Source organism: Haliaeetus leucocephalus, unplaced genomic scaffold (assembly GCF_000737465.1).
Source record: "Haliaeetus leucocephalus isolate CR32 unplaced genomic scaffold, Haliaeetus_leucocephalus-4.0 Scaffold229, whole genome shotgun sequence".
NCBI classification, from domain to species: Eukaryota; Metazoa; Chordata; class Aves; order Accipitriformes; family Accipitridae; genus Haliaeetus; species Haliaeetus leucocephalus.
The window spans coordinates 3,326,075-3,343,464 of record NW_010972665.1 but is presented as its reverse complement, the minus strand read 5'-3'; the positions used below and the strand labels follow the sequence as shown (position 1 = coordinate 3,343,464).

Genomic DNA, 17,390 nt, shown 5'->3' with positions numbered 1-17,390 from the left:
TTGAAAGTCCTAGGAGCCTAAAACAAAGCATCCTCATCCCATGCTTTTGTGGCCATGTGGCCTTGCAGAGTCATAGCACTGTAGCAAGTCTCGGACCCTTCACATCTAAAATGGTTCAAGGACAATTCTGCTGCATTTTCTTGTGCTTTAAGAGATTTTATGCTCCAGAGACAAAACAGATTTTTAGTATTTGGTAAAAGAGAATGAGACCAAAAATAGATGAACAAAAACCTCAAACCACTGTCACCAAAATAAAACTTCACTAGCGATATCCTGGTCATAAAAAGCTGCTCTGTTGCTCTAAGTAGGTAACTGGATGCTCCCAAACACCTAAGGATTTAAAATTAAAATATACTGGCCTTGAAATAATGAAAAGACAAAGAAAAGAAAAAAAAAAAAGAAAAAATACTGATGATGAATAAATATCTAAACTAATCACTAAAGAAGTCATTTAGGTCACCACGAGTACATGCCTCTTACAAAGAATACATATGCTAACTTTGATCTTCAAACTAATGGTTGGAAATGATGATTTTAAAAAACTATTACATGTAGGTAATAGGTAGCTTTTCTGTTAAATTCATAAACTGAGTTCCCTGTTGGCATGTCTGATCACAGATTAACATTCTAAGGGAAAGGCAGCTCACATTTCTGAAAATGTAATTTAAAAACACTGAGCACTATGATGTCTTTCCATTAGGCGTATTCACAAGGAACAAACAGCACCAGTCAGCCCACCTGCCAAATGGGAAATGCAGAGTTGGCTCAGAAAATATAAGCCACATTTTCAGTACCACAAAGTATATTTTAACTATATATATTCCCCATCTTTTAACATTCAGCAAAGCAGGCATTGAAAAATGGTGCTTAATGCAAATTCAAAAATTAAGGACTGAGCATTTGTACTCAAAATGGTTGCATCGGTCCAATATGTTATATAAAAATGAACCAGCTGAGAGAACTGAGCACGTAAGCTTCATACCAAAAATAAAATAAAGTAAAATAAAATAAAATAACACACACGCACAGACACACACACCCCCCAAAAAATCCCCAACAACTTTTTTAATTCCTTTGTTCGTTTTACAAATATAAAAAATTAAGTTTGGAGTTGAAAAGTAATAAGCTAAACTTTGTCACTCTAGTCTTCGGTGCAACAACATCAACAGAGCAAGAGCCTGACTTTTACCAAGCTGAAACACAGTGAGTTGGTATCTATGCTAAACAGCTCATAATCTGAAATATGCATCAGCCACCATTGGACTAACATCATCATGCTGATGTAACTTTCCTCCTATCAGCCTCAATAAGAGCTGATGCCAAGACCGATACTAAGTACTTCTGAGAGCTTATAGAGAAGTGAGTGAAGAAGGGAGTAGAGAGTTTAAAAATAACAAAAACCTGTAATAATGTAGGTAGGTTTGGATAAAACAATCAAAAGGGAAATAGACATTTGTCATGTCTTGTTACTTAAGGACTTTTTAACCCCAAGACTGCTCCCATTTTGGTCCAATTCCCTCAAGGTCAGTTATCTCTCCCAATCACCCATCTCTGATGTGTTGTATCTTTTTTTGTTAGTAACCTGTAAGTAATACGTTCTTTTTTTCTAGGTTGAGTATGAGGTTATCACTGACAAAGCCCTATTGCAAGTGCTGAATCAAAGTAGACCAAATACTAGAGTATCACCCCTAAATTTTTATATATTAAATATAAAATTTATATATTATACATAATATATATAAAGGCATTATACATATATTATAAAGATGTTTAACAAGATGGGGGTTTGTGTGTGTGTCTCTGTGTGTGAGTCTCTGTGTTTGCATATGTGTATTAAATGCCAGTAAACTACTTCTGACAACAGTGTCACACATGCACTATGCTTTCCATGAAAAAATGAACTGGAGGTGTGCACACATTCAAGTACTACTATCTACCAGTACAGCTCATATACCAACTGCACAGGAAAAACATTAGAAACTTAAGCACTTGAAGAGAAGCTATTTGAGTTTGGTCCAATTTACAAGAGCTTATCACCTTCCCTGAGTTTTGGATGGATTACAAACTATCCACACTAGATATTTTGCATCTCTTATTTGCGTTCTTTTAAAAGTGATTTCTATAGTTTTTCACCATAGCAAGGGTTCCTACAAACATGAGCAATGAGATGGTTTTAAAAATCAACAAACTATTATGGCTGTATTATATGAAGCACATTCACTGCTACCACTTACGGACTCAGGGGGCAAATTAAGTTAAAAATGGGGAAGAAATTATAAAGAAAGAAAATGATCTTCCAACTCTACCAGTGAGCAACTCACTCAGGCAAGCATGGTCAAAAAGAAAGACCAGGAGAAACAAAACAAAAACAGAAATAAAAATCATAAAACTTCACATGATTGCCAGCATAAGTTCATGCGTAAAGCCTGCAACTGAGCTGTAACACTGCATTAACTATGACCTTAAAGACAGTATAATTATTGTATAGCATGTCTGGTTTGACATACTGGATCCTGAGCCTGAAAAAAATGCATGGCCCTTTTGCACTTTTATGATACTCATTCTTCACAGTTGCATGAGCTAAGGGCTTGGGGATTGTCTTTTTAAACTGAAAAATCATCTCCAAGATAATTTATATAAAGATGACTTCCATAAAATGCAAGATATCAAAAATGGCACAAACCACAAGACAACATATAACAAACAAGGAATGGATCAACAGAAGCTTTGTAAGGATTTTACTTGCCAAATGCCAACTAGCTATTTGTACCATGACCACTCAGCAGGTTTGTTGAATACTGGAGGACAGAGACCCTTCTTACTCAGCGATTGGTGAGCAAAACTAGCCAAGTTCTTTTCATCTGCAACTAGATGCTGGGAATCTTGTGCATTGCATTAAAGAGAGAAGAAGATACCTTTCAACAAAACAGAGAGGAAAAGACAGAGACAATAGCTCCAGGGTTAATGCAGGTTCTTCCCTTCAGTCAAGCTCCTTGTCCTCAGACAACAGTTATTTCTGCAGTCCTTCGCTCTTGTTTCACAACAGCAGTGATGAGGAAATACTGTTTTAGAGTAAGAGAAATTAAGGAAGTCAGAAAGTAAGAATGGTCCATCTGATTACTATACTTATAATGGGCTCTTTATCATGCCCTTTTCTTTAACACCCAATACTCTTTAAAAAAAAAAGTAGTTCTTAGTCTTAAAATCCAGATAACCACAGACTACGCAGAAGTCACCAAGACATTATTTGCCATTTACTGACATTCTCTAACAGCTAAAACAAGTGCATCAACCCATTTCTCCTCCAAATGCCAATAGTTGCCATAGATTGCGGTAGTCTTCCATTTATTAACTAACTGATTTTCTCTCAATCTGATGCAGATTCCTGTCATTCAGAATGGAATTCAAAACAAAAGCTAATTTTTGTTTAAGACTGATTACAGTTCTCACAAGAAGAGCTGGGTTGACTGTGCCAGTGAATTAAGCCCTCCGGGTACCCAGAGAACAAGTGCAGACTGTGTGGATTTAGCCTCCAACATCACTCCAAAAAAACAACTTCAATCTCACACAGGAAACCAGATGAAGAGAAAGCAGTTCACTCCCCACTCATTCAAACACAAAGAAAATGATGTGATGCAAACATCAGTTCACTGGGAAATGCTCCGCCTCAGTCAAAAGGTCTTATCAACAGCCTTGAGTCAATGGATGGTTAATATGACACCCGATCTCTGTTCAAGTCCAATGAGTTTGTTATTCACCTTTGTTCAGGAGTACAGATTTCACCTTTACTCATGATTGCAACAGCCCCTTAGGGATGGATATCACCAAAAAAACAACTTTCAGCATCCACCACAGCGATATTCTCTTGCTATATTTAAGGATGTAACAGTTCAAGCTCACAACCTTATTTTCCTTAATGTCAAATTGTGCAGTACGTTTAACATTTTTACCAGATTTAACAGCTCTAGTAATCCTCCTAAGAATTCTCCACTGCACAATATGAACACACACTGACCCCCTCGCCAAAGGTTCAGGCAACAAGCTTTTGCCCAATTCTGCCACGTGATACGCTCTCAAGACAACACCTTCCATAATGTTAAGGCTTCTTGAGAAAAGCAGAACGGAAAACAATCTTATGTTCTGATCTGTCAGATACAGTAAATCAATGGATAATGGCTAGCACTGGAGGTCAGAGGTATATATACTACAGTGTTTTCACAGTCCGTTAGTGACTATGTGGCCATAAAAAGTCAAGAAAGGATCAATGGACAAAAAGAGAGGCTGTTGGGACTAAAGAAGATAACAGCCATCAGTACAAGATTGAAATACAACAATTTATACTCTAAGTTTGTCCTTACATACTACTGAGTTTGGAAAAATAACGTATCCATCAAAGAAACAACTTACATCCTTGGCACAGTATGCTGAAATCAGTGAGATATTTAAGTACACACCATAAGCCATTAATCTGGTATTTTTAAAATTAGTCATTCACTGGTTCCCTTCATATCAACAATAAACCAATGACTGCAAATAAGACACAGCAGGAAAATACACAAGTCACAAAAACAGACACAGAAAATACTATGTAAAGGCAAATATTCTATAGCAACATTTAAAGTTGACAAAGTAACAGAACAAAGGCATGGCTACTGTATGTGAGACAAGGTATATCTTAATAGTATTTTTTAATATTATTCAAAGTTTTCAAATAGGGAAAAAAAGTTTTCCTTATACATTACCCAGATCACATCTGGTTCCCGTTGAAATGCCACTTTTCAAAAGGGGGAAGCGTGGTGGGAGGGAAGAGGAGGGGAAGAAAAGAGCAAGGAGTAGATTTAGTTTTGATTGTCTATCGACTGTCAAAAGTAGAATTAATATTTGAAGTCTAAAAACCTTTTTGTTACTGGTAATACTCTCTTTCCATTTTTACAATAGACATACACCTTTATCCTACATAACACCCTAGGTATTACCCATGTAGAAAGTGAACCCACCATCACACTTGTCTTGAGTCCATCTAGTAGGATAAGACTATTTCATAGTTATTTTAATAAAAAGATAATTATGCATAAGGTAGTCCATAATGATTAATGTAAGACTTCATCTGAAAGACCATTACATCTGTAAATTTTAAATAATTTAAATGATTCCTTGTATATAAATATTTCATTTAGCAAATTGATTTGCAACTGAAGTGCTTCTAAAGAATGACCACCTTTAGCAGTGTTAGTGTACATTTATTTTCAGACATTCATAGCATTTCAACATTACTTAAAAAACAGTAGTGCTTACTGTAGGACATCCCTTACAGGTAAACTTTAAGTACCCACCTCAAACTACAAACCTACTCATTTAACTTGATATGTTACTGCAATAGTAGGAGAAAAATTATCACGGATTTAGACATTTCAGATTGCTTAGCTGTGGAAAACACTATCTCTTTGTTGAAGTCTCTAAATACAATTCCACTTACCTTGAAACAGTGAACTATTTCAAGTATAAAATTTACAAACATTTGTAAACCACTGTCTTCTTAGAGCAAGAAAGAAATCTCAGCTACTACTAAACATCTTTTTTTAAAAAAAATACAAAATCTTTAATACTTAAACATATTAATTCTCTTTTCACATAGTAAACTGTGGTCATGCTTGAAAGAAAACAAAAAAACAAGGAGAGTGAAACAGATTAACTGCATAGCTCCAATTCACTTATTTCAGACAACATACTATAAATCATCTTGAAACAAAACAGGCAATTATAATGTGCACAAATGTTATGATACTATGCATCTCTACTGGTCCAATGGTTCTAAATTATTGAAACTGATGGCTGAACAAGGGCATATCGTTTCAACACACTTGGATTACTTGAACGATTTGAATTCTTTCTTTAGCTATCCAGTGCTGTGCAGATCTCTCTAATGTCAATAAACAGATAGATGTCTCCTAGTTAATTCAGGCCACATCTAAGGGGATTAAAATATATGACCAAAATTTCTGTAGCAATGTGTTTTGTTTGTGAAGAATCATGATTTTTTTTTTCCCTTCAATGCTGTAAGCATCTAAAATTGAAGCAAGTACATACATTTTCCTTCAAAGCATTCAGTGAGGACAGAACAGCAGCTCCTTTCTCCTTCTAACCACTACCCCATATTTCAATCCTCTTCACCTCAGTGTAAAATAAACACGAGTGAGAGCCATAAGACAGAACCATTTCAAAACACAATCAGCTATTTGTAAACAACACTCTTTCTCCTGCAGAAAATCTGCAACTGCTAGTTGCAAGAAAAAGCAGCAAGTAAGATAAATCAATTAGCTTGCTAATTTCTCACCCTCATTTATTTAGCTCTGCACTGTATTTGTTGTAATTGACTATAATTATGTTAATTACTAACTCCAGCATAATTACTATATTTATTGTCATTGAGCACACTATGTACCCAAAGCAAAGCTGGCATTTGTCGGGCATCAAAAAAATAAATAAATAAAACCACACAACTGTCAGGAGGGGTTTCTCTGAAAACTGCCTGATATACCTTCAGCAAATGAAAGGGCAAAAGAGATTTCATGCAATGCTAGTTTGAAAGCATCAGTTCATTAAGGATATTAATTTTCTGATAACTACACATTTAAGCATGACACACTGGAGCAGTATCTACAGGATTTAGCAATTATTAATGCGTGACAGTTTCAAATGCTAAGTGAATCAATTAAACAGCAGCATTCACAATTTGAGAAGAGATAACTGCTTCATAACTGCCTAAGACTACAATTTTCACATGACAAAAAAGGGCCATTCAGGCTCCTTCAAAACCTGACAGGTCAAGAAAGAAGTTTGAAACAAAAGCACCTTATAACCATCATCTCTCCTCTTTACTTGTCAGATCAACTTTGCTAGTGTCTCCGCTGAAATGGCATCACCATGCCAGCTGCCACAAGGTGATTTTTCATGTCTTGTCAAAGAAATCTTTTATTCTATTTGCTCTGCATTAACATGTTACATTTATTGATCAAGCCCTTTCTGCAGCCACAGCAGGGCACTGTGCTCTTATGCCTAAGGGGGCTTTGATGTCCTGGTGACATTCTAGACCGAATAATGCACATACTAAATGGATTTAATGCAGAAATGTGTTTGTGCATGACAGCTACATTAATAACAGCCCCTCACACTGATAAATATGCAATCGCTACAATTAAGAGTTACCCAATTATGGTGAAAATATTTTTCTACCTTATAAATAAAACCATCAAAAAGTTTTAACAATAGTGCATTTTCTTCAACATTTTAAAATGCTATAAAGATCAGTCTAAAGACTTCTAAAAAATGTGTCATGCTTTGTTTTGAATTCTGGCTTTTATTTCCATTTCTCTTTTGTTGTTGATCTTCCTGTTCTGCATGTCTTATTGCTGCACAGACTGGGAAGGTGGCAAGGAAAAAAAAACAAAAAAACTCTCTCACATACTCAACTTACAAAGAGGAACATGCCCTGTAAAACTGAAGCCCAGTTTCAAGCTGCCACTTGCATATTCCCCCAGGCAAGAAAACAGTAGGCAGAAGAGAGAAACAAACAATCTCTAGTCCACAGAGAGGATATTACAAAACCTCAGCCTCACAAAAGTCATGGAGGAACATTCCAGACTAGGATTAAAGTTCAAGGGGATGTTTTAATACATACAACCTCTTAATCGGACAGTGGAAAATATGCACAAGCACACACTGTGCAAATTATTCATGCTTCTAGCAGAAATAATCTGCACCCTAGAGAGAGGGAAGAGATATCTGTATCTCCACGAGCACAATTATTGGATTAATCCTCCCTCATTGGCCAAGATTAAAGATTCACTCTCCCTTTCACCTCATAGTTTAGACCCAAAAGAAGTCTTTGTAATACAAAGAAAAACAACTTGCATGTTTAAAGCTACTGAGGACAAAATTAGAAGATGGACTTCTCTGTGAATTGAACTGTAGATGTTATTTATAAAAACATGGCACCTATCTGTACAAAAACACAGACATCTGTTATTCAAGCACTGGAGTGCATTTAGCCTTTAGTGTGAAAGCAGAAATTTGGCATAAAGAAAGTTTTCTAAGACAAATAAAAGAACCTTTGAATAGGTTTCTTTTTCCTCTCCACAAGACAGCAAAATGCATCTAAAAAAAAAAAAAAACCTTTGTATTTCATCCAAATCTCTTCTCCCTACCTGCATTACATCCTTCCTACTTATTTATTCCTTTCTTTCCTTCACCAGTGATTATTATTGACCTTTTTTTTTCCAATGAAATCTTCAACTTCCAATGATCAACAATAGTTTTTCTTTCCCTCTTGAAATCCTTTTCAGCAAAGCCCCCCAGTAACACTAACACTGACACATCAGTGACTTTCCTCCCCATGCTCTATGCTTTCATTAAATGGGAACCAGTGAATGCTTTCCACATATTATGAAACAAAATAGTGGCCTTTACAGTACTCTATTATCAGGGAAGGTTATCAAATACAGTTGCCGTGACAGAATCAGGGGCAGATTTCCAAAGCAAAGCATCTCTGCTCCTGAAACATGCCTTATTGAAAGCACACGGTGTAAATAGTTCATTTCTAAAGTAGCTGAAAATCACTACCAATATCAAATCAAAACAGCTGCTACAACTCAGGCCATTTTATGATGATCACACCAATAATGCTGCTGAATCATAGCATAATTTAGGTCAGAAGGGGCACCTAGAGGTCATCTAGTCCAATCCCCTGCTCAAAGCAGGGCGTCTTCAAAGTTAGATTAGGTTGCTCAGGGCTTTGTCCAGTTGCGCTTTGAATATCACCCAGGATGGAAATTCCACAGCCTCCCTGGGCACCTCTTCTACTCAGCCTTTCACATCGTGAAGCCTTTCCTTACAAGCAGTTGGAAATTCCCTTGCTGCAACCTGCGACCACTGCCCCTCATCCTTTTGCTGAACACCTGACAAGAGTTTGGCTCCATCTTCTTCACAACCCCCCATTAGTCCCAAAAGGAAACAAAAAACATTAGAAACTATTTAAACAAAACCTGTAAGGAAAACAGCATGAGAAGAAATAATTCATAAGTGGACTATAGTGGTCTAGGGTTGAAGGATTTCCGTCCCCCAGAGGTGTAAACAGGGAGCAATCCAGTGGCACCGTATCTTGCTGATTACAACTAGCATGCTTTTAAGTACACACCAATTTTTCCCTTTGCCTCACAAACAACAAACTGCTCTTACTCCTCTTTTTTCCCCCAACATCCCCATAAAGAGTTCCCTTTTGCCATTCACCTCTATCTCTCCTTCTCCTCTCAGGAAAACGGGGAGCTGCATAACCATTGCAACTGGTCACAGTCACTTTGCTTTGGCTGCCAGAAGAAAGAGAATTGGATCCATGTATCATTCAGGGTAACCAAGGAGAGAGAGTAGGTCTTGGAAAAAGGCAAATAAGACAGACAATTCTTTTAAAGAACAACTTTTTGTGATTATTTAATCAAGTGTTGCTATTAAATTTACCACATCTGATGCAAAGACAAGTAAGCATCTACACAGACCCTAATTTTTATTTAGTAAAGAGGAAGGGGCTCTAGCTCTGACTCTGAAGTCAGAAAAAATTGGTGAAAAATACACATTTTCCTCCGTATTAAATTGCCAATACAAAAGAACTAATGACAACCTTCCCCTGCTCCAATTTAGTTCTCCTGTCCTGTGTACATTTATGCATTTACATGACACCCAAAAAGCAAAAAATCAGAGAAATCAGAGTAACAAAACCACCACATATAAGAACATTGAATCCACATAATTACTCTTCTTTGCAGAAAAAAAAGAAGACAGACAGAAGTGCCATAAGAACCAATAATTAATTAGAAAATATCCCTAATTTTTTTTTAATTATTATGCAAATCTGTATTAACTCAACAAGTTTTTAAAAAAATGGCAAGGGGCGGGGGGCAGGAGGAGAGAAACTCCTTGGTTTGTACAAAACCAAAACAGCATCTCTTGAAATACTTTATTAAGGGACAAGCTTGGCAAAAGTTATTTGCGTGTAAGTCACAAAATATAGCATGTTTGACTAATTCTTTCCCACTTTACTAACAGCATCAGCCAGTCTTCCCACCGTTTTTCCAGTATACCTGGACAAGCCTCCGAAAAGACACATTTACAGTGGAAAGCCTTAAATGGCAAAATAACTTACCTGGCTCTACCCTGACTTTTGCAACAAAGTTATCTTCATTCTAGCAGTATCAAAATCAGTACAATTCATTAACACAATTGTTCAATCAAGTATTACGTTGTATCAGTTGCATAAGAAAGTTTTGTGACATCTGTATCATGCAGTACAAATACATCTTTCTGATAAGACTCTCTAAAGTGTATAAGCGTGTGTGTGCGCGCACAGTAAAGACTGCAAGTCTACAACTGCACACAACTTCTGGTCCAGAAAGGACAGCACTAGCACTGTCTTGCAAGAAGAGTTTGCTGCCAACTGACCACAAAGCTGAACACGTTACTACAACAGAGATACCGCTCTTTCTCACCATGCAACTACGCCCATGATAGCAATATCAAATAACATGACTGCAAATACTGTTGCCCACAAAATAAAAAAAAACCAACAAACTTCCCTCTATGCTGAATTTCTTAAATTCTTAATGCAATTGTTATGTTGTCAGAAACTCTATTGACACTTTTATCTAACAGAATTTATTGCCTGCCACAGGAGGATGACTGCTTCCCAAAATGGACTTGGTAGCAGCCATACTTACAGAGCATAGGACACAGAAACCCTATAAGCAAAACAACATTAAAAAAGGTTGGTAAGTATTTATTTACTGCCTAACACTGAGAACAGGTAACTGTTGAAAATTTCAGCGTTTCTCTGGCTTAAAATTCTCAGGCTAAAAAATTAGCGATCACTGAAATGTCTTTTTATTTCAAAGAACACACACACACTCTCATCTAATAATGAATCATATTATAATGAAAACTAACATCTTTACTGCAAAATAACTATTGTGCCAGCAAAGCACAATATTCTCTTTATCTTTTTCTAGATTTTGATCACGCTTGGTCTTCTTCATGCAACTTACACCTTTACCAACAGATATAAAGTTTTTCTAGAAAAATCAAACTCCTTTTTAAAGAGACATTAAGTTTAGAGCTTCTTCCCCACTGAACATACTAAAATATATTTTTCAAATTAAGCATTCACTGATAAAAATCATAAACTCATCACTATACTACAGTATTGTCAGATTTTTCAAGCAATAATATTTGTTTAAAGATGACAATGATCTTAGTGTTTACACTTGCTTCAACAGCTGCTCAAGACATCTCTTCTATATTCACATTCATTTAAGGCTATGACATTTTTTCTACATCTTATCTGACTCTATAATATGCAGGCACAGTGTTCATATATGAGTGCAGACCAGTCTGAACAGCTGCTGTATAATAAATACTTCATTCTTAGTTTTTGTATGCTTAGTATATCTATCACAGCTCAAATAAGAAAACATTACTGCTCTCATCACATTTAGTATTAGCTTCCCTAAGCTATAAAAGAAAAAAAAAGGGGGGGAGGGGGAGGGGGACAAAAAAACAAACCACACCAAAAAAATCCCCACAAACCAAAAAAACACCACCTCTCCTCTTTCCACAGATCTGATTTCTGACCTTAGAATACTTTTACAGGTTTACAACAGCAAGCTATCATACATCAAAAGTTGATTGCAGCTACCCCAAAAACTAGCACTTTCCCTCATGTTTCCCCACAAAAGATTTTAACACTTTTTTCCCCCCAAGCCCCAATAAAGCCAAACTATATCCCTTCTGAAAAAACAGGCTAAGTGATAGTGTTTTGGGTAGCGCATGAAAGAAGGGATGAAAACACAGATTTGAGAAATACACCAATTAATTTTTCCGTGAAAACATGAAGTAATGACTTAAAGTTTTAAAGTGGTATTTGACATCTAGATTTAATGTTAATATTTTACTTTATGAAATAAAATGAACTCAGAGGAACTGTTCCTCAAATCACATGCTAAATCAAGGAAACAAACTTCTTTTTTCTAGATGTAGTACCTCCAGAGGTGTAAAGAAGGAGCAGTCTTGCTGATGACAGGTTAAATACGAATATACATGCAGAACTTGAATTATCTTCATGACAAAATGAAAAAATGCCCATTCAATTCCCTCCCCCAGCAAAATTCTTCTGCTTACAATTTCTACAGTCATCAGCCAGAAGTATAAGACAATAACAATCTACAGATTGGTTAGTGCCTCCTTTGCTCTGCTATCTCTTGCATGTAGGAATCAGTCTTTCAGAGCTGACAGTGGCTCAAGATAACACTTATGAGTGTCAAGTAAGTTAAAACCAGTGGTTGTTCCCCCCAGAACAAGACACCAGCACACTACTTTTATGTGTCTTACTCCTCACAAGCAGACTCTAAGCTTACCCTCAATAAAATAAAAAGAAAACTCAAGACAGTCCAACCCTACCACTGAAAACCTATGCTTTTTCTTAAGCAGACAACTACACTCCATTCCCTTCTCCCTACTTACCTACAGAGTTGCCAGCCTGAAAGATACACTGCTGAACCAGGCTCTCTCACAAAGATTCAATGAAAAACGATACTGTAATAATGAATGGGAATACTATAGAATTCTAAATCAATCCATATATTAAAATAATTAGAATTTATGTATAAATTCTAACTGCACGTAGTTTTAGCACTTAACTACACAGCTGCCCAAAAATGAAATCATACAACACAGACACATCATCTGGGAAAAGAGTATTATAAACCATTTACGGTAATAACCAGAGATCTACAAATAAAAAGAAGGGAGAGAAACACACACTTACTTACTTGTATTCTGGTTAAGAACAATTCACTTTGGATCCCATTCTTCACTTCTTCAGGTAGTGATGCTAATTTTCCATTTTGAGCAGAGAAACAAACTATAAGCTCCTCATTGGGCATCATTTATATTAACATGAGAAATTTCCAGACTCACCTGGTTATTTGTGTTCCGAGTATGCAAGAAAAGGAGACAAACATTGCCTATAAAACAGTGTCACCCTCTTGATAACAACTAAATGTACCTAACATACATGTTTGTTTCTACTTTGGGAAAAAAAAAAAAAAATCTATTTTTGGAGTTGGTGCCCATATTGCACTTGAAAATCTATATAATGCCACATACCTTAACAAGTTGAAGCTAAGATCTAGCCTTTTTGCCATATGTCCATATTTTCTTCCTAGGAATTCTGGAATTTCTTCACAGTCTTGACTAATGTAGGACACCTGAAAATCAAAAGCAAAAAGGAAACATTCCGTAAAGCGGATTATTTAGTTTCCTGTCCAGATTCTGTCTCATTGATCCAATGACAACACACAATATAGTAAATATTTGTTACAGCTTTAAGCTACATCAGTTTTACTGCTGTAGAATCTATCACAATCTCTTTTTCCTATTGATACAATCAGCTTAATATTTATTACATCTATAGTCTTATGTACAATGTGTTGTCTCCTTTCAGGTAAAAATAATTTGATTAAATGCATCGCATTTCTTCTATTCCACTGTTAATACTTTGATCGAGCATTACTTTGTATTACTGTTCTGATACACTCCAGAAGAAATTTTTTTGAAATATCAGAAGCCATTCAAAGGACTTTCTAGTTTGCCTCTCGGTACACAACACACTAAAAGATCACTTTCTAAAGTTTGGTCCAGAAGTACCCAAGCAGTGTACTGTCAATCCACTCTCATAACCATTCCTTGAGGAGATTATTATTCCCAACGGTATGCTAGGGACTGAGCAAGAGGGCTGCCTGAGATCTGAAAAACCAAGCATGAACAGCCATGTTCAGATCGCACTGCTCCTTTTACCCAAAATACTTACGAATGTCTTACCTCTTTTTAATACTAGTTCATCTAACCCACCTTTAACAATCATAGGAAGAATTAGTTGTAGCAAAAATGCAGTCTATATAGATTTTTTTTTTTTAGTCAGGATTAAGTGAGTGATAATATTTCCAGAAAAACTCAAACAATAAAACAGCTAAACTTTTTCTATTCTCTCTGCTGTATTAAGTCTTTGATTTCTGCAAAGAATGCCCACCAAGCCTGCCAAACCTGTCATCATGAATTCTATACATCTATACTGGCTCATCCTCCCAGTGTTCAAAATGTCAGTATAAACATTGACATTTCAGATTTTGTGCTAAAGAAATCTTAGTTGCGCTTAAATGGCACCTTGCTAGTTAAGTAGATTTCAACACTGCGTTAGACCACTATCAATAAGATATTGCTATTATCTAAATATTTTATATAAAGTCAATTTCAAGACCATATCCCATTGGTCTGAAAGATGTTAGATGAAAAATACATTAAAAAGTCAGTCAAACTTCGTTTTGATAGAATTTCACTTTCTGTTAAAATAGAGACTCCTCTGCAGAACAGAATGACAGTATGTACTTTTGCAAGTCATCCCGGTCTCTTACACTCTAAAAATGATTGCAATCTGATAATACTATATTGCATCCCATTTAATTCATTTTGTTCAATAACATCAACAGATAAAGCTGACAACAGTGAAATAATTTTTACGAGCAGAAAACAGGTAGCTTGAAGCTCAGTTTAACAACTTCTTCCCCTTGTTAAACCATACCTGCTCTTGCAATAAATTCTGCTACCAGACATACACATGACTTCAGCAAATACAAGGACAAAAGGGAAAGGAACTGTTTTGGGTAGTTGGCATCCTAATGGTTTGGACATAACAGAAACCATTTTGCAGAATTTATTGAATTAAATAAGTTTTATTTTTCCTCCAGTTTTCACCTAAGACAACTACAACGCACTTTACAACATACATGCAGGTATGCATACAAGAATTGCTTTATTCTTCACTGAATGGTAGATTTCTTTAACGCTTGCAAACCTTTAGGAAGACACCACGTTAACAGCAGGATAATACTTTGGATTCAGCATTTAGTTCAATGTAACACATTGAGATTGAAATGACTAAAATATGATGCCTATTAACACTAGGAGTGCAAGACTATCTTGAGCAACTACAAACACAGCAAGAGCACAGACCACCACTTTCCTTTTCACCCAGGGAGGAGTGGTGGAGGAGGAGCAAGAGACTCTTGACATGCATTCCCACTGCTTCAGAAACTTACCTGGCTATAAATGTTCTAGCTCCACAAGAAATGAAGTTGAAGAAAAAAGGTCATACAAATGTGGTTTTGAGCACACAGGAGGCAAAATACATAAAATGTTGCAAACTTCAGCCTTTGCACTGTTATAATATACAAATATATTTGCAATAACTGGTACAAACAGATTATTTACAGGCATATTTGCAGATGAAATATAGTTGTCATGACTATTTAATGCTGAGGCCTTGTAAAAGGAATTTTACTTCCACAAAGTCCACTTCAGCACACTCACAGTATGAGCACCTTTTTCAGTTTAAAACAAACAGATTTACTTTTCCACAAAATACACAAAGTGCATTCAACTTCAGATTTCTATACCTCACATACATAAACTTGCTTCAGATACCCAAGAACTCTCTTTACTGTACTCTACTGTAAGAACAGCAGCAACTGCCAGCGATGCAATACATGGTAAGCCTTTCTGAACAAGTTTTCAAGAGTTATTTCCCCACTCTTCTGCTCTTTAATCCTTGAACAATGCTGATATAAAACAAGACTTCAGTAGTCCGAACAACAGAAGAATAACATGTCTTCATTTTCATTCTTTCAGTTCAAAGGCATTTACCCAGAACACAATAAACATACATAATTCCGTATTCTTCCTCTCGCATCCATCTCAAATACCCTCAAAATGAGTATAAGCTTTCAAGTACATACCCAGAGATGTCATCACTGAGAAATGAGAGCAAGCATACTTTTCCCAAGACTCCTCAGCATTTTGGGTGCAAGGCACATCAGTAACAGCAGATTCTTAGATTTTTCTATACCGTCACAGAACATCATGTTTCCATTGCCTAATTCTCCAACTCGAATCTAATACAGGTTGGTCACACTCAATCATTCTTATTACTGGTGCCCTGCTCAATATCCCACTGAAATATTCAGAAAGTTTCCTGCAAATCCCAGCATCAGATAGCCTATGGACATCTCGGACATTCTTGCAGACTCTTCAACACACTTCATGTAATTCAAGAAAAAAATGTTTTTGCAAAGTATGTGAAACGTAAGTTAACCAGTCAATAGCAGCTGCACCTCTCTTCTTCTTTAGTTTCAGAGGATATTACCACTTAATCTCTGCAATCATTTTACAATGATATTGTAATCTTAGTAACTCATAAAGTAACATCTTTAATAAAGAAAGTCACCAAATAGGTCATGTATGAACTCTAGATATTGCATATTCCCTTCCATTGAAAGGAATTACATCTGGAGAATATTTCCAGTCGGTTGAGCATTATATTTTACTCTATGCTCTTAGAAGATTGTACGTTAGGCACATAGCCAAATTAAGAATATGCTTTACTCAAAGGGGCTCAAGGCATACTCAAGGGAAGAAGGCAGCTTGTTACTCAGGGCCACAGTGCACCACAGAGACCACATGAACCGTTTCCTGCAGCAGCTGCAAAATTAGCCAATTGCCTCCATATCACACACATATTTACATAAATGCCACACAGAAACAGTGACCAGATTAAAGAAGCAACTAGATGGGCAGCACCCTGGTTTAATGTCAAACCATTTTCAAAAAGAAGACAAGCTTTTTTTTTTCTTTTTTTTTTTTTTTGGGGGGGGGGGATTTGTTAGTTTTAGTCACAGGTTCAGCAGTAAATGACATCAATTTTTAACCAGAAAAAATTTCAGTAGCCAAATAAGGCACTGGGTAAAGGCCAGTAGGATTTGTTTTAGTTCCCAACTTCTCTCTTTAACCAAAACGAAACAGACATAGAGTTTACTTTCAGCGGGAACACTTAGCATATTTCAGTCCTTCTCTTCCGGCTTATTCCCGCAGCCTACTCAAACCTGAGAGCGGCAGGGTCCAAGAGCAATCGGAGGTCGCTCTGGAGCACGACACGCTCCTCGGCCCACCGGACCCCGCATCGGGCTCCACCGCCGGCTGCAGATCTTGCACGGGAGTGAACTGTTACAGCCGCACAGCAAAGCCTCAGAACACGCCTGTCGCCTTTGAGCAGGCTACAGCAGCAGCAGAAGTGGCAGAGTAAGAACCCCCTGCCACCAACACCCCCGATGCTCCGTTACCTGTCCCTTAAGAGCGAGCACTGCCAGGACACGCGCACACCCCCACGCCGTGCCACTCTGAGCACACCCCCGCGCGCCGCCTCGCCCCGGCCGCCCGGCGCCTTCGGGAGCAGGGACGGC

General features: G+C 36.9%; 1 protein-coding gene across 1 annotated transcript in view; it reads right to left on the bottom strand.

Moving 5' to 3' along the window:
• Positions 1–17,390, bottom strand: part of LOC104831985 (chromosome unknown open reading frame, human C10orf11) — a 691,415-nt gene that overhangs the window by 673,410 nt on the left and 615 nt on the right. Inside the window, exons 3-4 of the mRNA XM_010567920.1 lie at positions 17,034–17,151; positions 13,207–13,307 (exon numbers count right to left, since the gene is read on the bottom strand). Coding sequence (XP_010566222.1) covers positions 13,207–13,307; positions 17,034–17,151 — 219 coding nt within the window. The remainder of the gene's footprint in view (positions 1–13,206; positions 13,308–17,033; positions 17,152–17,390) is intronic.